Source organism: Vombatus ursinus, unplaced genomic scaffold (assembly GCF_900497805.2).
Source record: "Vombatus ursinus unplaced genomic scaffold, bare-nosed wombat genome assembly UNPS02014812.1, whole genome shotgun sequence".
In the NCBI taxonomy this organism is placed as follows: Eukaryota; Metazoa; Chordata; class Mammalia; order Diprotodontia; family Vombatidae; genus Vombatus; species Vombatus ursinus.
Genome location: NW_020954590.1, coordinates 95,556,679 through 95,578,539, shown reverse-complemented (window position 1 = coordinate 95,578,539; position 21,861 = coordinate 95,556,679). Strand labels below are relative to the sequence as shown.

Below are 21,861 nucleotides of genomic sequence, written 5' to 3'. Positions count from 1 at the left end.
TGCATTTCTCCAATCAATAGTGAGTTAGAGTATATTTTCATATGGTTATAGGTAGCTTTGATTACTTCATCTGAAAACTGATCATATCTTTTGATCATTTATCAATTGGAGAATGACTCTTATTTTTATAAATTTGATTCAGTTCTCTATTTGTTTGAGAAATGAGGCCTTTATCAGAGAAACTTGCTTCAAAAATTTTTTTCACACTTACTATTGTTAACTTTTTCCCTTCATCCGATTCCCTCTCCCATTTATTCTATTCTCTCTCTCCTTTCACCCTGTCCCTCCTCAAAAGTATTTTGCTTCAGGGCAGCTAGGTGGCTCAGTCAATAGAGCTCTGGCCTTGGAGTCAGGAGGACCTGAGTTCAAATCCATCCTCAGACACTTAACATTTACTAGCTGTGTGACCCTGGGCAAGTCACTTAACCCCAATTGCCTCACCAAAAAAAAAAAAAAATTTTGCTTCTGCCTACCCCCTCCCCCAATCTGCCCTCTCTTCTATCACCTTCTGCCCCTTCTCTTATTTGTTTCCCCTCCACTTTGCTATGGGTAAAATCGATTTCTATACCCAATTGAGTATTTATGTTATATTCCCTTTTTGAGCCAATTCTGATGAGACTAAGGTTCATTCACTCCCCTCAGCTCCCCCCTCTTCCCCTCTACTGTAAAAACTTTTTCTTTTATGTGAAATAATTTACCCCATTCTACCTCTACCTTTCTCTTTCTCCCAATATTCCTCTCTCACCCCTTAATTATATTTTTTAGATATCATCCCCTTATATTCAACTCACACCTGTGCCCTCTGTCTATATACATATATATATAATATATATATATGTACTTCTTCTAACCACCCTAATAATAAAAAAGGTCTTATGAGTTACAAATATCGTCTTCCCATGTAGGAATGTAAACAGTTTAAAATTATTAAGTCCCTTATGATTTCCTGTTCACCTTTTATGCTTCTCTTTAGTCTTGTATTTGAAAGTCAAATTTTCTATTTAGCTCTGGTCTCTTCATCAAGAATGCTCAAAAGTCCTCTGTCCCATTGAATATCCATTTTTCCCTTGAAGGATTATATTCCGTTTTTCTGGGCAGGTGATTCTTGTTTGTAATCCTAGCTCCTTTGCCCTCTGGTATATCATATTCTAAGCCCTCAGATCCTTCAATGTAGAAGCTGCTGAATCATGTGTTATCCTGACTGTGGCTCCACCATACTTGAATTGTTTCTTTGTGGCTGCTTGCAATATTTTCACCTTGACCCAGGAACTCTGGAATTTGGCTGTAATATTCCTGAAAGTTTTCATTTTGGGATTTCTTTCAGGAGGTGATCAGTGGAGTCTTTCAATTTCTATTTTACCCTCTGGTTCTAGAATATCAGGGCAGTTTTCCTTGATAATATCTTGAAAGATGATGTCTAGGTTCTTTTTTTGATCATGGCTTTCAAGTCCAATAATTTTTAAATTATCTCTCCTGGATCCATTTTCAGGTCAGTTGTTTTCCCAATGAGATATTTCACATTGTCTTTCATTGTTTCATCCTTTTGGTTTTGTTTTATTGTTTCTTGATTTCTCGTGAAGTCATTAGCTTACATTTGCTCCATTCTAATATTTAAGGAATTATTTTCTTCAGTGAGCTTTTGGACTTCCTTTTCCGTTTGGCCAGTCCTGCTTTTTAAGGCATCTTTTCCTTATTGGCTTTTTGGGCTTCTTTTACCATTTCGCCTACTCTGTTTTTTAAGGTATTTTTTTGTGTGTGTGTCTCTTTTACCAAGCTATTGACTCTTTTCTCATGATTTCTTGCATCACTCTCATTTCTCTTCCCAGTTTTTCCCTTACCTCTCTTACTTGATTTTCAAAATCCTTTTTGAGTTCTTCCCATGGCCTGAGACCAATTTGTATTTTTCTTGGAGGCTTTGGATGTAGGAGCTTTGACTTTGTTGTCTTCTGAGTGTGTTTTGATCTTCCTTGTCACCATGGTAACTTTCTGTAGTAGGAGGTTTTTTTTTTTTTTCTGTTGTTTGTTCATTTTCCCAGCCTTTTACTTGACTTTTAACTTTTTGCTAAAGTAGGACTCTGCTTCCAGGGTGGGGGGCATATTGTCCCAAGCTTCAAGTGTTTTGTAGAGTTGTGTTCAGAGATACTTCTAGGGACTTGTAAGTTTTTAGTTCTTCTAAGATGGTATGATCTAAAGAGAGGTGTTTACTACTCTCCTGGTCTGTGCTTTGATCTATGAGTGACCACAAGCACTCTTTTCTGCCCTGGAACTTTGAGGAGGGTCCCTCTCTACTGTAGCTATAAGCTCTGATGTGTTAGTGTTCTTCCTTGCCTTGGGACTGCCACTCAGGACTGCAAGCCAGATCTGAGTATGGGCAAAGCAACAGAGTCCTGCCTCAGTGCTAGCAAAAAGACCCCTGTAATCTCCTTCTGACCAGTTAGTTGTTCCACCCCTTTACTATCTGTGGACTGAGAGCTCTGGAAGCAGCTGCTGCCACTGCAGCCGCAGCTGCTGATTTCGTTACTCCCAAGGCCTACTCCTGGTTTTCTGGGGCCCAGGCTGTGTTGGCATGGCCTGTACTAGCCTATGCTCCACTCTCACCCAGGTGTGACAGACCTTTCCTGTTAACTTTCTAAGTTGTTTTTGATGTCTGTGGAGTGAGAGTTCTGTAAACTGCCTCTGCTGCTGGGGGTTCAGTTGCCTCAAGGCCTGCTTCTGGTTTGCTGGGACCCCATCTGCACAAGCCTGGCTTGTGCTGGACTGCACTTCTGTCTCACCCTGCCAACCTTCCAAAGTTGTCTTGGGCTGGAAATTTGTTCCACTCTGTCTTTTTGTGGGTTCTGCTGCCCTAGAATTTGTTTAGAGTCATTTTTAAAAGTTATTTGGAGGTTATGGGGGAGAGGTCAGGTGAGTCCTTGCCTTTACCCTGCCACTGTTGTTCCACCTCTTGGATTAAGCCTTTTCTAAGAAAACTTCATTAAATCTAGGAGATTAAGAGCCACACTAAGATACCTCAGGCTAATTACTATTATTTTGGAAGAGAGAAGAGTTGATATATTTAAAGATTGGATGGTGAAGTTGATCTTGTCCATTGGCAAATTTCTAAAAAAAGAGAAAGCCAAGAATTTAAGATAATTACATATTTTTTTATTTGGTAAAAATATTTAGTAAAAAAAAAAATGAATATCACTTATTCAGCCCATAATATCATTAGCTACTTTGGCTGTCATATCATTTATTGGGTTGCAGTATGCTTAAATTTCTTCTTTCTTTTTTTTTTTAAATATGAATTGCTGTCTAACAGGGATGGAGAACCTGCAGCGTCCAGGCCACATGTGGTTCTCTGGGTCCTCAAGTGAATTTGACTGGATTCAGTACTTGAGACCAAAAGGCCACATGTGGCCTTGAAGCCACAGGTTGCCCACTCATGCTCTAACCTGTTCTTATGACATTGGTATTTTAATTCTTTTAAGATTTTACGTGTACTTATTAGGTGGGCAACTGCACTTAATTTTCTAAACTATATATTCTCTCTGTAAATGAACAGTGAACTATGCTACAATTATGCTACAATAGTTTAGTGGGCCACAGATAGGGCTATTCAAGACATTACTTGTGGATTCTGGGGAATTCAGATAGCTCCATTTTAGGCACAATGATATCTGACCTATATAATCCTGTAAAGTTTACTTCCAGATTATTCTGTGCTTGGCCTAAGATAAAGCTGGTTCAATAATTTCAGGTTCAAGGGCTAAAATGTAATAAAAAGCTCTCATGGATCATAAAATATAATTAAAAACCAACCTCACTAATAATAGATCAAAAGAATCCATTTTTAAAAGGGTCAAAATAAAACACTACTCCCCTCCTCCTGCAGATATACCTGGAGGGCAGCAATTGTTCCTCTATAGCTTCCAGCTTCTCTATATGCTCCATATACCTTCTCCACCAGACTCTCCACCCCTTTAAAGAACCAGTCCAACACCTACAACCAGAGTTGTGCCTGGTATCTAAAGTTCAGGGCAGGGCTGCTGAGAAAGGAAGAAGAAGGGGGTGAGGATAAAAAGGTAAATAGGAAGAGTCTCTTGCCCAAGGCCAGTGCACAGTGCATCGACACAATAGTCTGGCTGTCCCTCCCTGGCAAAAGCCCCCTGGACAAAACAAGCACAACTCCAGCCACATCCTATCACTTGGTGATAGGGTCCCAAAAATTTTCTAGGAGACCTTCCATTATTAAAAAAGCACCTGCTACATCAGTAAAGGAAATCCCAGGATGTCTGCAATCCTAACACCCTTTAGTATTCTGGAGTGACCATCGTCCTATTTGATTCAATTGAACAAGCATTTATTAAGCAGCTCCAGGAAGCAAAATGCTGTGGTAGGCACTGGCAATACAAAAAACAAAAAATAACTCAAGCTTCATGGAATTTCCATTCTACAGGCTACCACGACATGTACACAAATGCATATGCCGTAAGACAGGGAGCCGTTGGAACAAAGGAAAGTACTATCTAGGAAAATGTGGAATAAGAGAGAAGACTTTCAGCTGTGTGTTGATGGGAGTTAGAATTGGGGAATTAGAGGTTTCACAGGCAACTGGCCAGATGATTGAAAGAAGAGAAGGATCTTATAATTCAAAGATGAAGAAGTACATTCCAGGCTTAGGGAGGGACTTGTATGAATACGTGGAAGCAGAAGTTTGGCTGAGTTTGAGGAACAGCAGCAGAAGTTGTAGTCTAATTTGATTAGCGTGGAGAATATGTGAAATAGAGTAATGTGAAATAAGGCTGGAAGGTGAAGTAAGATTGTAAAGGGTTTTAGATGCCAGGCTAAGAAGATTGCATTTTATCCTCTAGGCAATAAAAACCAATGACAGTTTTTGTGCGTGTACATGATATGGTCAGGCCTATTCATTATGAAGATTATTTTCACAGCTTTGTGGAATATAAATTGGAGAAGGAAGAGGCTGGACGGAAGCCTCTAAGCTAGTGCAATAGTCCAGCTGAGGGGTGATAAGGGCCTGAGATAGGGGGGTAGCAGAGTGAGCACAGAAAAGTAGATGAAAGAGATGCTATGGCTGTAGAATCTTGACCACTGATTGCATATTGGAGGTGAGGGAGGGGGGAAGATTCATAGATGATAGCAAAGTTTTGAGCTTAGGTGGCTGGAAGTATTATATTAATGGGAAAGGCAGGTGGAGAGGAGATGATTAATTTCATTTTGGATATATTGTGTTTAAAATACTAGTAGGACATTCAGTTCCAACATGAGTTGAAAATGTGTGACTATCATTCATTAGAGATTTTAGTGCTGTATCTATCAGTTTGAGAATTATCTCTCATATTTGAAACCATGAAAGTCGTTGAGATCAGTTAAGTGTTGAAAGGGAATAGAAGGTAGTCCAGGAAAGAGCCTTGGTGGGGAGTGGAGGTGGTAATCTACATTTAGAGGATAAGGGGAGGATGGTAAACCAGGGAAAAAACCAATTCAAATGGGTTTGAAGAGAACAGTTTCAAGAATCAATCCATCAGTCAATTAATAAACATTTATTATGTGCCAAGCACTAAGTACTAGGGATACATAAAGAGACAAAAGACAGTCCCTGCCCTCAAGGAACTTGCAATCTAATGGGGTGTGTGTGGAGAGACAACATACAAACATATATACAAAGCAAGCTATATATCAGATAAATAGGAAATAGTTAACAGAAGGAAGGCACTGGAATCAAGAAAGTTTGGAAAAGTCTTCCTGTAGAAGGGAGGGATTCAAATTGGCGTTTAAGAAAGTCAAGGAGGTAAGTAGTTGGAGCAGAGGAGAGAGACCATTGGGGCACAACCAGAGAAAATGACTGGAGCCCAGAGATGGAGTGTCTGATCTGTAGAACAGCCAGAAGGCCAGAGTCACTGGATCAAAGAGTACTTATTGGAGGGAATAAGTGGGATTAAAAAAAACTGGAAAGATAGGAAGGGCTGAGGTTATGAAGGGCTATGAATGCCAAACTGCGTTTTGTATTTGATCCTAGAGGCAATTATTGAGTAGGGGTGGGGTGGGGATAACATGATCAGGCCTGTGCTTTAGGAAGATCACTTTATTGACTTGATGAAGGATGGACTGGAGTAGGGAGAGACTTGAGGTAGGCAGACCCACCAACAAGCTATTGCAATAATCTAGGCATGAGATGATGAGGGCCTGCACTAAAGTGATAGAAATATCAGAGAAGAGAAGTGGGTGTATAGAAGAGATGTTGCAAAGATGAAATCAATATGACTTGGCCTAGTAGATTAGATATGGGGGTGAGGGATAGTGAGGAATCCAGGATGACTCCTAGGTTGCAAGCCTGAGGGACTGGGAAGATGGTGTTGTCTTCTGTACTGGTAGGGAAGGTGGGTAGGAAGTTTTAGGGGGTAAGATGAGTTTAACTTTGAATATATTGAATTTAAGATGTCTAATGGACATTCTAGTCCAAGATAGTAGAGAGTTTAGGGTTGGAAAGGTACACTTGCAAATCATCAGCATAGAGATAGTAATGAAATCCCTGGGAGCTGATGAGATCCCCTAGTGAGGTAGTATAGAGGGAGAAGAGAAGAGTGCCCCAGGGTAAGAAAGTAGCTAGGAGTAAGGGATGAGAGGAAGCATGAGAGGGTCAAATGCTTCAGTATGGTCAAAAGAGATTGAGAGAGCTGTTTCAGTATAATGGTGAGGTCAGAAACTAGATTGTAGTTTTCAGAAGTAAATGGGTAGTGATGAAGTGAGTTTAAACAGTTCTTTCTAGTAAAATGTTCTATCAGTAAAATAGAGAACAGAATAGGACAGTGATTTATTAGGAGGAGACCTGAGCCTATTTCTGGCTGTAACGATTATATTGATAGGGACAGACTAAGGATCAGAGAAACAGACAGAGACGGAGTCTAGTCCCATTTTATTACCTGATTTAACCCTTCACACTTTGGCTACCTGGAGGAACCCAAACTGGCCCAATGTATAGGAAACAGTACAGTCTATGAAGGTAGGTCCAACTGCCCTAGACCATTAGGGAATCTCTAAATGTGTGGGACAGCATATGATTTTTGCACAGATGTGTACTCACTGAAGCTGTCAGATTTGGCCCATGACCTCCCAAATGGAATATCCTTATATGCTATTGCTTCATTTATACTAACTTTTTATAAAATATTCAGACAAGCCCCTTGTGTTGTCTTGCTTGGACTCTGTTGACAACTGTTTATCTCTTTATTGTATGAATGTTTTCTTTTCCTCTTTTACATGATGGACTTATTATTGACTTTTTCCTACTGAGTACTTTGATACTTATAAAACCCAACTTTTCCTTGGCCCATTGCCAAGCATTGTCCCACATTAGACTCTGAGCTCTTTGAGATTAAGGACTTTTAGTTTTCTTTGTATCCCCCAGCTCTATGTGCCTGACATATAGTAGCCACTTAATAAGTGTTAATTGACTGACCAACCCAAGGCCACAGCCCCATGCCCTGCCAAACCACAAGTGATGGATTTTCCATTGCCCCTGATTGGGACAAGGGTGAAAAGGATTGAAAAAAAAATCCATTGTCTATACATTTTAGCTATATTCCTAAAGTTCTTTTGCTTTAAAATTTTAAAAATGCATTTTTCTTTTAACCTAAGGTTAATATTTATTCTTCAGTTTGGAGCAGAAATTAGAAAAAAATTCCTAAAATTCTTGCATTTTCCTTTTTATTTTGTGGTTCACATTAGGGATATATCTTCATTTTCAAAAGAAGAAAATAAAATGCCAGTACTCAGTCCTGAAAACAGATACTTAACTTCAAGAGTCACCAAAAGTTCACTTGATGGCTGTTTTTTCTTTGAAAATAGCTGGAAGAAAGCAGCTCTTGAAACACTAAAGATGAAAAAAGGTAATGCTACTTTATTTTTATGCTTCAGAAGAAATGCTTAGTAACATCTTGAATATACAAAATGAATTTTTAAAACCTTTATGAGACATTTTATAATTTACCCTATGACATTCTGGTAAGGGTAATCTTTATTTTAGGAAAAAAAATATGAAGTGAATAGAGGTTATATATTTTGGTTACTCAATGAGTCTGTGGTAGAACCAGAAACAGTGTCTAGTACTATTTGTAATCTACAGTTTAAATAGAAGAGGACCTGGCCAAGGAAAAAGCCTCGAAGGGCCCCTTGGGAGGAGGGGGTGCCTGGAGCTACAGGAAGAACAGGGATTATTGAAGGAAATGGCAGAGTTATCAGAGAAGCAGAAGATCCAGGAGGACATAATCCTGTGGAAGCCAATGAAGTAGAAAGTATCAAGGAAGAAATAACTAGCAATGTCTGATGTCACAGAGAGATGATAGAAGATCGTGATTAATAATAGATTTCCTTTATTTTGCAATTAGGTCATGGTGTAGTATTAACAAAGTAGTTTTAAAAACAGTAGTGGAGATAGAAGCCAAAATGCAAAAGGTTGACTGGATAGTGAGGAGATGGAGATGAGGAGTGAGAGCATTTCATGCATGCAGGACAGCCAATTAAAAGGCATAGAGTCAGGAGAAGTATTGTATATAAAGAATGGCAAGAAGGCCAGTTTCTCTGGATCACAGAGTATGTGCAGAGGAGTAACGTATGAAAAGCCTGGAAAGGTAGGAAGTCACTACGGTTGTGAAGAGCTTTAAAAGCCAAACAGAGGGTTTTATATTTGATTCTAGAAGAAATAGGAAGCCATTGGAATTTATTGAGTAGTGAGGTGATGTGGTAAGATATATGCTTTAGGAAGATCAATTGGACAGCTGAGTGGAGGATGGTTTAAAGTGGGGAGAAACTTGAGTCAAGAGGTGGGAGGTGATGAAGGCATGCACTATGGTGGTGGTAATATCAGAGGAGAGAAGGGAGTGCATGTAAGAGATGTTTTGAGGGTAGAATCAGTAGGATTTGGCAACTGAGTGGATATTGGGGTGGAGTAAAAGAGAGTGAGGAATCAAGGATGACACCTAGGTTTTGAACTTGGAAGGACTGTTGTGCCTTTGACACCGATAGGAAAGTTAAGAAGAGAGGAAAGATAATGAGCTCAGTTCTGGACAATTTGAGTTTGAGATATCTATGGAACCGACAGTTGGAGATACAAGACTGGAAGTCTGGAGCGAGGTTAGGGCTGCATGGATAGATATTAGAGTCATTTGTATAGAGAAACCATGGTAGCTGCTGAAATCACCAAACAAAATAGAGGGTGAAAAGGGCCCAAGACAGAGCCTTGGGGAACTCCCAGGTATCAAGTCTGACCAGGATGAAGATCTAGCAAAGGAGACTGAGAAGAAATGATCAGACAGGTGAGAAGAGAACCAGGAGAGAGCAATGTCACAGAAGCCTAGAGAGAAGATAGTATCAAGGAGAGGGTGATCTATAGTGACAGAGCCTACAGAGCGGTCAAGAAGGATAAGGATTGAGAAAAATCCATTAGATCTGGCAATTAAGAGCTCATTTGATGACTTTGGAGAAAGCAATTTCAGTTGCATGTTGAGGTCAGAAGTCAGATTGAAGATGGTTAAGAAGAAGCACCAATTGTAGATAGCTTTCTCAGGTAGGTTAGCCTTGAAAGGGTGCAGAGGTTATATGACAGTAGTGCTGATGGTCTCCCTAAAGTCTGATCTGTATCAATCAAGGAATAAATCAGATAATCATGTGCCCCCCAGGTCTACATAGCAATTTAAATAAAAGCTTTTGAGGGAATGCCAAACCTAAGGTTTTCTTGGTTATAAGGAGTTTTTGATTACAAAATTCCATGCATCGTGAAGATCAGCTCTTATTTTGCAACTTAGACTTAGAAAATTACTTGGAACACTGAATGGTGAAGTGATATGCCTAGGATTGTAAGCTACACATCAGAGGCAGAACCTGAACCCTGTTCTTCCTGGCTAAATGGCCAATTTTCTATCTATTATAACCATTTGCTTCTCAAATTGAGGCATAAAACAGGAAAACATGCTTGCGAAATATCATCAGCAGGAGCTGGAAGGGATCATCTATTCCAACCCCCTTGTTTTACAAATGAGGTACCTGAAGTCCAGGGAGGCGAAGTGTCTTGTACAGGGTCGCACATGGCATGTATCAATTGAGATTTGACTCCAGAGCCACCCTACCAGATATGTTTCACAGTGTATGGAGGATGTCTTGGAACAAGTTCAAATGGAAGAAATGTGTTATTGATGATGAGGCTTTCTAGACCTTGCATTTGTGGGAAACATGTTGCTGATTATATTGAAACTCAGAAAGCCAAAATACCTCTCCTATGAGATCTATAGCCACTCAACACAGACTAGCCTAGAATCTACACAGGTAAAACTAAATGAATGAATGCATATTACCTGTAGTATGACATGCTGTTGAATATGCAGTCAATTCAATTTGTCCAAACACTGTAGATAGAAAGTAAGCTGGGCCCAGTATTGAATAGGAGGAGAATGGGCTGGATTGAATTTGGGAAATTATGCAGTACTTTCAATGATTCCAAGCCCTTGCCGCAGGAACACATTTTTTTAATACCAGTATTCTCCCAGTTATCTTATGGCTGCAGATTCTGGATCATGACAATTTCAGAAGAATCAGAGTTTCATGTAACCCACATGCAAAGGAAAGACATTGTGGGAGTATAAGTATATTAAAGCATATTACCAATAATAACTTTTCCATGAGAAATGGCAAAAAAATCAGTGCTAGATATTGGGAGTATTGGGGATGGTAAGGATACAAATATTTATAAATAAGACACAATTCTTGCCTTCATTCTGAAATGTATAGTATAGTAGGATGGATTAGGCATGGACTTGTGTACTTGTAATACAAATGTATGAAAGCCATCATAGCATCATGAGGACAAAGTTGGCCTTAAAGTCTAAAAGAAGTGGGATCAAGTCCTGCCTTTGACACATACAAGCTATGTGATGCTGAGCGAACAGCATCACAGTTAACCTCTCAGCACTATGCTACTCTCTAGGACTAGAAATTACAGAGCAGTTGCTGGTCTTCATTAGTAGAAGGATTTTCTCACTGGGAAAATGCCAATGAAATCACAAATCTGGAACAACAACAACAACAAACTCCACTGAATAAGAGAAATACAAAATGCTAGAAACTCTGAGGATGGAAAGATCACTTTCAACTGCTGCATAATTATGGAACGCTGTACCAAAGAGATGTTCAGCCATAGAATTAACATGCCCAAATAAAGGATATCAGAATGAAGGGATGGGCATAGAGAGAACTGAACAAATAAAGTGATAGAAGCAAGAGAGCATAGTATATTTTCAGTGGATAATTACATTTAGTTTCATCATAGAAAATATGAATTAGAGATAATGTGAGATAAGGCTAAAAAGAAGACTGAAGTCAAATCGTAGAGGGCCTTGGATGCTAAATTTTAAGAAGCCATAGAAGGTTTTTGAACAGTGAGTGACCTGATCAGATTGAGTGTAGGGTGGAGTAAGGAGAGCCAGGAGTCCTGAAAATAGGCTATTAAAATAATCCATGCAAGAGGTAATGAGGAACTGAACTAGTGGGGTAGCCAAGGGAATGATAAGGATTGTATATGCATCCTTGGAGAGAGATAAGCCATAGATGACTGTGTTACAGCTAGAAGTGGGATGATAGGAAATTCACTTCACCAAAACAAAACTTAAGTTGGATATTTCCTTAATTTGCATCTAGATACAATTTCATATTTAGCTGAAGGGGACAAAAAGCACTCGATATGGATTCAGGGGATCTGTCTCAAATCCAAGCCCTAATTATTGCTAATTCTGTGACCTTAGTCAAATCACTTAATCTCCCTATACCTCATTTTCCTCTTCTGTAAAATGAAGAGGTTCAAGTAGAGCAGGGGTTCTTAACTTTCTTTGTGTGTCATGGACCTCTTTGTCAGTCTGGTGAAGCCAATGGATCCCATCTCAGAATAAAGTTTGTACATGCATAAAATCAAATACATTTGATTATAAAGGAACAAATTATATTGAAATAGTTATCAAAAAATTTTTTAGAAAAAAGTTCACAGACCCCAGTTTGAGAACTCCTGGATTACAGGGGCTCTAAGGTCCTTTACAGTTCTACATCTATGTTCACCACCATCAACAAATACTTATTGAATGCCTCATATATAAAAAGAACCATACTAGGTTTAGAGATACGACATAATCCTTGCCCTCAAGGAAGTTACACTTTAGTTAGAGAGACAGGACATAATACATGAGAAGATAAATAAAAACAACAAAGACAATATATCCTGTTGAGGTGGCTCAGCAATAATTCAGAGGACTAATAGTCTGTTGAAAGCCAACTCGTTAGACCAAAAGAGTTAAGACAACTTTCAAAGGTACCCTACTTATTAAACATGGTACTTATTAAATATAGCTTTGTGAGACTATAGCTATTGTGTCTCTATTCATATGGTTTTATTTCAAATTCTGAGCATCTGCAGAATATCTGGTGTATTATGTGAGTTTCTTGGATGGTTTTTTAATTTTCTCCCACTTCAGTTTGGAATTGTTCACTCCTCTTTACTTATTGTCTGTGCCTTTGATGAAAATTGGATGAGGAATGAATAGTGTTAAAACTGTAGCCACAGGAGGAGAGTCTCTGTCAGACAATGGAAAGATAAAGAAACTCTCTTGGAACCTAGTTGTTGTTTTCTAACATCCTTTTGGTGGGTCAAATTTAGCCTTGATAGTAACTGAAATTGGAGACTCCCAAGTTTCTATTGAATTGTCATTTTACCTAACTCTCAGCTATTCTTTGGGATTCTGAAGCTTTACATATACTTGTCTGTGGCAGGAATGGGTTAGGAGCACTAAAATGATAAAATCAAAATTACTTTAATGAAATTATGGTATGTGGAAATAAAAATCTTCCAAGTAAAGGCCCTATATGAATTCAAGATATTCTTTACTTTTAAAGGAGTGATTTAAAATATTTGTATTTAATATATTATTTTGAATTTAAGAAGTATTATATTTATGATCAAGCAATAACATGTATTTCTTTGAAAATATTTAAATTAGAGTACTCCTCAATATTTGGTCTGAAAGATTTCAAGGAAGTGGGTACAATTCCATCTCTACCAGAAGTGCAAAGATACAGAAAAAATACAGAGGCTCCACTAGACGTGCTTAAAAGACATCCATGTACTCCTCTGAAGACACCTAAAATCAGGTAGATTTTATAGAAATCTAGATGTATTTTAGGGGCTTCTTTGCAGAAATGATTTTGATTATTTTTTTTGCCCATTATAAATATTTTAATGAAGAATTTAAATTGTCTGCTTCAGTTGACAATTTCTACATGTTAAGTGTTTTTCTTCCTTTGCCAAATTTGTATAGACAGGATAGAGTTATGTAATATTCCTTGGAAACCGATGGCTTTTATGGTTAGGCTGGAGAAACTTTATATACATAGGAACCCATTCATGAGAGAGTTAGAAGTTTTTAACATAAAAACCCCGCAAAATCCAAATAATAAGAAAAATACTTAAATGTGACTATTAGAAAATTTTCCTACTTGCAGTGACTTGAGAGCAGGAGTTTTTAACCTTTTTTGAGTCATGGACCCTTTTGGCATTCTGGAGGAGCCTATAGATATACTTCCTCAGAATTTTTTTAATATTAAAATTTCAGTTATAGATTAAAAATAAAGCTGTAATTTTTTTCCTATCCAAATTCACAGATTCCTTTAAACATAGCCATGGGCACATTGTGGATACATAGACCCCAGGCTGCAATAGAAGTAGAAAATTATTTCTCTTGATGACTCATTTATTACAAGTTATCAAGAATAATTTCTGCTATTTTTCTTGTAACTTTCCAGTATACTGAGTATAGAATCCTACATATAGTGGAAAAAACATCACAGCTTTCTTGGCTAATCGAAGTAGGATGAGAAGAAAAGTTCCTTAAAAAAAAGTGAGCCTCGCTGGCTCAGTTGGATGCTTGCAGGGCTAGCTCTCACTCTTCCTAGCTTTATTTAGCTACAAGGATCCTTCTGGCTGGTTAACAGAGAAAGACATGCTTTAAGCACTGTAGTGCTGGGCATCTCCCCTCCTCCCTATTTTGGCTCTGCCCCAAGCATCCTACTGTATTATATTTCCCCCTAAGGGCATCATCCACACAGCTGTCTAGCTAACCCTAAGGCTTTGGTCAGCACCCTAACTACCTGTGAGGGAGAATGACTGGATTCTGTGGAAGAGAGAGGTCAGAGTTTAAAGGGCCTCTCCCTCATGAGTCAGATAATATATACTTTAGATCTGAGGTTCTAGAATAACCTAGAACTATATTTAATCTAAACACTTATCTTTGTGGGGTTAGAGCTTATTGGGTAACAGGGGGAGAATTCTTTGTAAGAGATGTAGGACAGAAAACAAACTGGGTAAAATGGGCTTGGGGAGTAGGAAGAGAACCATAGGCAACCATTAGTCAAGATTGGTTGTTATTCCACTCAAAACAAGTTTTGAGGCTGCTAATCTACCAAGATGCGTAGGTCTGGGATGAACACTAGACTTGGCCCCCAAATTCCCTCAGTTGGAGAAGACACAGGGTCGTGGATGAGTGTTCTTGGTCTATAGATGCAGTGGTGTCCTTTTGCCATTTAAGTGTTTTTACTTCCAAGCAACAATCCTCTCCCTGATCCTGCCATGAGCAGAGCACCTCTGGCGTTGTGGCCCAACTTTTATGCTCTAATCTTGAGTTGAGAAGATATATGCACAGAAGTCCCTCAAAGAAACATCTTTATATCTGACTGTACATAAATGATTTTTTTGTGCAATAAAGTTTGTTTTGGCAGAAAAAAAAGTAAGCCTTGTTAAAACCATGATGATGTTTCCATTCTCTTATCTTTTTTGGTATAGCTTTAATTACTTTAGATTTAATATATTTTTTTTCATCATTTGATTAATTCTACAGATTGCCAACTGAGAAGAGCTCCAAGATTGAAATTCCAAGGTAGGTAATAGTACATTTCAGAATTTTTATGCCAAGTAATAAATTTGGAAAGCAGCCAGGAAAAAGGCTTCAGCTTTGAAGAAATGTCAGTTCAAATAGTGCATTACTCTGCATACACGAGAAGAGCTTGAAATACGATTTTTTTAATTTAATTTTTTGGGAGTTACATTTTAAGTTCCAAGCTATCTCCCTCCCTCTCACTCCACCTTGCACTAGAGAAGACCACCATTTGATGTAGATTTATAAATATATGTAAAACCATACTCTGCATACTTCTGTTTATCAGTTATTTCTCTGGAGGTGGATAGCATCTTCCTTCATAGGTCCTTTGTAGTTGATTTGAGTATTTATGATACCAGAATAACTTAGTCATTCACAGTTATTCCTGGAACAATATTGCTTTTACCATATACAACGTTTTCTTGGTTCTGTTCACTTTACTTTTCATTATTTCATGAAAGTCTTTCCATATTTTTATAAAATCAACCAGCTCATCACTTTTTATAACAGTAGTATTCCATCACAGTCATATATTACAACTTGTGTAGCCATTCCCCAATTGGTGGGCATCCCCTAAATTTCCAGTTCTTTGCCACCACAAAAAGAACTGCTATAAATATTTTAGAACGTATAAGTTCTTTTCCTTGATCACCTTGGGATACAGACCTAATAGTGTGTTTGCTAGGTCAAAGGGTATACACAGTTTTATAACACTTTGGGTATAATTCCAGATTACTCTCCAGAATGGTTGGATCAGTTTACAGTACCACCAGCAGTGTGTTAACGTCTCAGTTTTTCCACATCCCCTCCAAAATTTGTCATTTTCCCCTTCTATCATTTTAGCCAGTCTGATAGGTGTGATATGATACCTCATAGTCGTTTTAATTTGAATTTTTATCAGTGGTGATTTAGAGCATTTTTTCATATGATATATATAGTTCTGATTTCTTCATTGAAAAACTGCCTGTTCGTATCCTTTAACTATTTGTCAATTGGGGAATGACTCATATTCTTATAGCAGGAATGCAGGGCTAGTTCAATATTAGGAAAACTAACAGCATAATTGACCATATGAATAATAATAACAACAAAAACCATATGATTATGTCTATAGATGCAAAAAAGCCTTTGACAAACTACAACACTAATTTCTATTAAAAATATTAGAAAGCATATAAATCAATGGAGCCTTCTTAAAATGATAAGTAATCTTTCTAAAACCAAGAGCAAGCATTATCTGTAATGGGAATAAACTTGAAGCCTTCCCAGTAAGATCAGGAGTGAGGCAAGGATGTTATTATCACTACTATTATTCAGTATCGTACTAGAAATGCTAGCTATAGCAATAAGACAAGAAAAAGAAATTGAAGAAAAAAATAGTCAACAGGGAAACAGAACAATCACTCTTTGCAGATGATATGATGTTATACTTAGAAAACTCTAGAGAATCAACTAAAAAAACTAGTTGAAACAATTAACAACTTCAGCAAAGTTGTAGGATATGAAATTAACCCACATAAATCATCAACATTTCTATGTACCATCAACAAAGTCCAGCAGCAAGAGATAGAAAGATATAAAATACTTGGGAGTCTACCTGCCAAGACAAACCCAAAGATTGTATGAATACAATTATAAAACACTTTTCACACAAATAAAGACAGATCTAAATGATTGGAGAAATTCAATTGTTATCTGTAAGCCCAGCCAATATAATAAAATGACAGTTCTATCCAAGTTAGTTTACTTATTCAATGTCATACCATTCAAACTACCAAAGAATTATAGAGTTAGAAAAAAATAGTTACAAAATTCATCTGGAAGGATAAAAGGTCAAGAATATCAATGGAATCAGTGGGAAAAAAATGTTAATGAAGGTAGCCTAGCATTTCCAGATTTCAAACTATTATAAAACAGTAATTGTCAAAACAAGCTGGTACTAGTTAAGAAATAGAGTGGGGGATCAATGGAATAGAATAAGTACACAATACACAGTAGTAAATGATCAAACCCAAATATCCAAGCTTTTGAAGTAAGAACTCACCATTTGACATAAATTGCAAAGAAAACCGTAAAGTATGCCTATCAATTGGAGAATGGCTGAATAAGTTGTTATATGTGATTGTGACGGAATACTATTGTGATATAAGAAATGATGAGCAGGATGCTCTCAGAAAAAAACCTGAAAAGACTTATATGAACTGATGCAGAGTGAAATTAGCAGAACAAGGAGAATATTGTATACTGTAACAGCAATATTGTAATGATGATCCACTGAGAATGACTTAGCTATTCTCAGCAGTACGATGATCCAAGACAATTCTGAAGGATTTGTGATGGAAATTGCTATGCATCTCCAGAGAAAGAACTGATGGTGTCTGAATGCAGATCGAAGCATACTTTTTCTTTACTTTCATTATTTTTCTTGTTTTTTTTGTTTATGTTTCTTTCACAACATGACTCACATGGAAATATGTTTTGCATAATAGCATATGTATAACATATCAAATTGCTTGCCTTCTTAGTGGTGGGGGGAGAAAGAGGAAAAGAGGGAGAGAATTTGGAACTCAAAAATAAGAAAAAAAAACAAATGTTAAAAATTGTTTTTACATGTATTTGGGGAAAAATAAAACAGTTAAAAAAAAGAATGAAAACTAGAAAGTAGTTTGGCAGAAACTAGGCATAGACTAACATCCCATACCTTATATCAAAATGGATAAATTGATTAGGCATAATTAGGTGATATAAGTAAATTAGGAGAGCTTGGGAAAATGTACTTGTCAGATGTATGGATAAGGAAAGAGTTTATGACTAAACAAGAAAAAGAGGAGATTACAGGAAGTAAAATAGATAATTTTGATTACATGAAATTAAAATGCTTTTGCACAGACAAAAACTAATGTAGCCAAAATTAGAAGGAAAACAGGAAACTAGGGGGAAAATCTGCAAAAAGTTTCTCTGATAAAGGCCTCATATCTCATATATGTAGGGAACTGAGCCAAATTTATAAAAATAAGAGCCATTCCCCAACTGATAAATGGTCGAAGAATATGAGAAGTTTTCAGAAGAAATCAAAGCTATCGCTAGTCATATGGAAAAATGCTCCAGATCACTAGTGATTAGACAAATGTTAATTAAAACAACTCTGAGATACCACCTCATGGCTATTATGTGTGACTGGCTATTGGCTAATTTGCTAATAGATTGGCTAATATGACAAAAGGAAAATGAGAAATGCTGGAGGGGATGCTGAAAAATTTGGACACTGCATTGTTGGTGGAGTTGTGAAATAGTCCTACCATTCTGGAGAATGATTTGGAACTATGCCCAAAGGACTATAAAAATATGCATGCAATTCCATTACTAGGTTTGTATCCCAAAGACATCAAAGAAAAGGGAAAAGGACCTATTTGTACAAAAATATTTATAGCCGCTCTTTTTGTGGTGGCAAAGAATTGGAAATTGAAGGGAGGCCCATCAGTTGAGCAATGTCTGAACAAGTTGTGTTATATGATTGTGATGGAACACTATTGTGATATAAGAAATGGCAAACAGGATGGTCTCAGAAAAACCTGGGAAGACCTATATGAACTGATGCAAAGTGAAGTGAGCAGAATGAAGAGAACATTGTACACAGTAATAGCAACATTGTAATGATGATCTACTGTGAATGACTTAGCTATTCTTAGCAGTACAGTGATCCAAGACAATTCCAAAAGACCCATGATGGAAAATGCTATCCAACTCCAGAGAACTGATTAACTTTGAATGCAAATTGAAGCATAGTTTTTTTTTTCCCCAGCTCTATTGTTTTATTTTGTTTGTGTTTTCTTTTGCAGCGAGGCTAATAGGGAAATATATTTGTCATGGCCTCACGTATATAATCAAAATTAAAGTGTTTGCCTTCTTAAGGAGGGGGGTAGGGCAGGAGGGAGGGAGGGAATTTGGAGCTCAAAAGTTTTAAAAAAAATGATTGTTAAATTTTTTACATGTAATTGGAAAATATTTATCAAAATAAGTTAAAATAATTTATCTTTTATAAGGATTTGGAACTATCCTGTCCTTTGACCCAGGGATTCTATTGCTGGAAGAAGATCTTTTATAGGCTAAAATATCTGTAATATCTATAGCAGTTCTTTGATTACAGCAAAACATTGGAAACTCAGTGGATTTCCATCATTTGGGGAATGGCTGAACAAATTTTGGCATTTGAATGGAATACAGTATTACTGAATTATAAAAAATAATTCATATGAGGATTTAAAAGAAACATGGGTAGACTAGAATGAACTGATGCAATGAAAGAAGTAGAACCAAGAAAACAATATACATAGGGTCTACAATAATATGAGCGAAAATAACAGTGAAATAAAGGTGAATATTGTTTAATTGAAGTGACCAAACTTGGCCCCAGAAAAGAGATGAAAAATGCACTTCCTTCCTTTCCTTCAAGAGGTGAAGATTTTAGGTGCAGAATGTGGTGTGTGCCCTCAGATGTGTCCCTGTGTTAGTTGGTTTTACCAAATTGCTTATCTTTGTTAAAAGGAAGCCTCATAGTGGGAGTGGGGAGAAGCACTATCCAGAAATGGCTACTATAAAAACAGAAGTTGTCAATAAAACTTAAAAAGGAAATTGGCAAGCAAAATATATGTGTATGCACATCAGCTCCTCCCCCTACAAGATATGGAGAGGGAAAGAATAAAGGATGATTCCTAACTTAGCAGCCTGGGTGGCTGACAGAAGGGTGGTATCCTCCACAGAAATAGGGAGGTTTAGAGTAGAGTTGATGATGTAGATGAGGTCCAACAATAAAGATGGTCCTTTTACCAAAAAAGACACCTGAGAAGATAGTTCACTTTTTCTTTTGCCTGCTTCCTCATCTTTATGTACAATTTTCATGAGAATAGTCTATATATTAATTTAGGGTATCATTGATGAAAATGTGGAAAGGTTAAGAGACAATTTTCTTAAACTAAATCATTATGGTCATATACATAACTGACTGAGAGACTTGGAATTTATAAGGGCTTACTCAGTCTACCATTTGTTGATTATTTTTAAAAAGCATTTGATTGGTAGAACAAGATGCAGCCTTAAGGATTTTCCTAAAATAAAGTATCTCTCAGGTATGTGCTAAAACCATACAAGACCAACACATACAGCCAAGGGCGTCTTGGAGCCAACTCTAATGGGCTTATATTTTCAGTGTGAGCATTGACACCTAAGAAATTGGAGCTTGATTTATTGTTTTGTGGATTGTCTAGATTTAAGAAAGTGTTAATAAGGCTGATTAAATTTAAAAGCGTGTGCACACACATTTTTTCCCCCACAGAACCTGGTTATTAGACATTTACCAGCACACCCCTGTAATGCTCTGTAAACATTGTTTGAGCACAGTGGGAGAGCAGTAGAAGGCTCAGGGAATGAAGTCATCACTAGACTGGAGGCCTGGTGACTGTAAGCTAATAATAATAATTATTATAGCTGGCATTTATATAGTGCTTTAAGTTTTGCAAAGTGTTTCACATCCATTATCTCATTTGAGCCTCCCAACACCCTGGGCATAACCATGAACATAGTTTTTATTCAATAATCTGTTGAGTATCAACATGAAAGCATGAAACAAGGAGACATACTTATTTACTTATGGTATTTGCCATATTTGTTGATGATGTCCTGAACAATGTCCAAATCAGAGCACTCTCTATGGTGATGTTTTCTAAATGCTCTTATTCACAGGTAATAATACTAATTGCTTCAAACAATGGGATGCTTACACATTCCTCCCGAAAGCCATGGTGATTTTAAAATTTATTAAATTGAGCTTAATAACTATAAAGAAGACAAATCAAGTAAACCTACAAAATAAAGGAATAAAAGCATAAATCAAAACTCTTAAGTATTTTAACATAATAAAAATAAAGCCAAATTAATTGGCAAATAAGCAAAAACCCACTTTTCTTCTAGACCTTCTTTCAGATATGTATGAATTTTTTCTCCCTCTAGTTTTGTTTTCTTGTTGATAATATAGTTGTGGTCATCATTCTAGAAAGGTAGAGACTTTCATTTTTGTCTTTGTCTCCCTAATGCCTACTGTAATGCCTTGCACATTGTGGATGGGTGCTTAAAAATGCCATTTGATTGTTTAATGAATATGTGAAATTTCACCTTAGTAAAATAAATATTGTGAAAATTTAGTATTACTCAAAATAGACCATTTTAGGGGCAGCTAGGTGGCACAGTGAATAGAGCTCTGGCCTTGGAGTCAGGAGGACCTGAGTTCAAATCCAGCCGCAGACACTTAACACTTCCTAGCTGTGTGACCCTGGGCAAGTTACTTAACCCCGATTGCCTCACCGAAAGCAAAAAACAAACAAACAGACAAACAAAAAAAAAAGACCATTTTTAAAGTTAAACACAGAGTATCTGCTGTCTTACTAGCCATTCATGTGTATGTAAATTCATAACTAATTGATAAAATTTTTATATCACATTAATATTGATACTGACAAGCAGCTGTTATTAAAAAGATTACCTACAATGTAAAATATCATTAGTTTAAATGACTAAATGTTCAACTGTCCTTGAAATTATTCCTGTAGATTTACTTGCATATTATTTTATGTTCAAATTATAGTAATAGTTGCCCTGCAAGGAATAAGTCTTTGAGATCAGTTGTGGGAGTTGAGGAGGAGAGTGGGCAAAAGACTCTATCTTAAATAAGAATTACACTTCCAGTTACATATTATATTAATATATTTTGTGAAAACTTAGAAAACAATGAGAAGGAAACACAGAACAATGAAAAGTTGGGAAAGATGGGCAATGTAGATAAAAGATTGGGAGTATAGATCACAATAACAATAATGAGAGAGGGTGAGGGTACAAAGAAGTA

General features: G+C 37.1%; 1 protein-coding gene across 1 annotated transcript in view; it reads left to right on the top strand.

The window, feature by feature from the left end:
- Positions 1 to 21,861, top strand: part of LOC114054136 (putative uncharacterized protein C8orf89) — a 57,080-nt gene that overhangs the window by 22,587 nt on the left and 12,632 nt on the right. The window contains exons 2-4 of the mRNA XM_027877279.1: positions 7,729 to 7,889; positions 13,035 to 13,185; positions 14,928 to 14,966. Of these exons, the coding sequence (XP_027733080.1) occupies positions 7,763 to 7,889; positions 13,035 to 13,185; positions 14,928 to 14,966 (317 nt within the window). The 5' untranslated portion in view covers positions 7,729 to 7,762. The remainder of the gene's footprint in view (positions 1 to 7,728; positions 7,890 to 13,034; positions 13,186 to 14,927; positions 14,967 to 21,861) is intronic.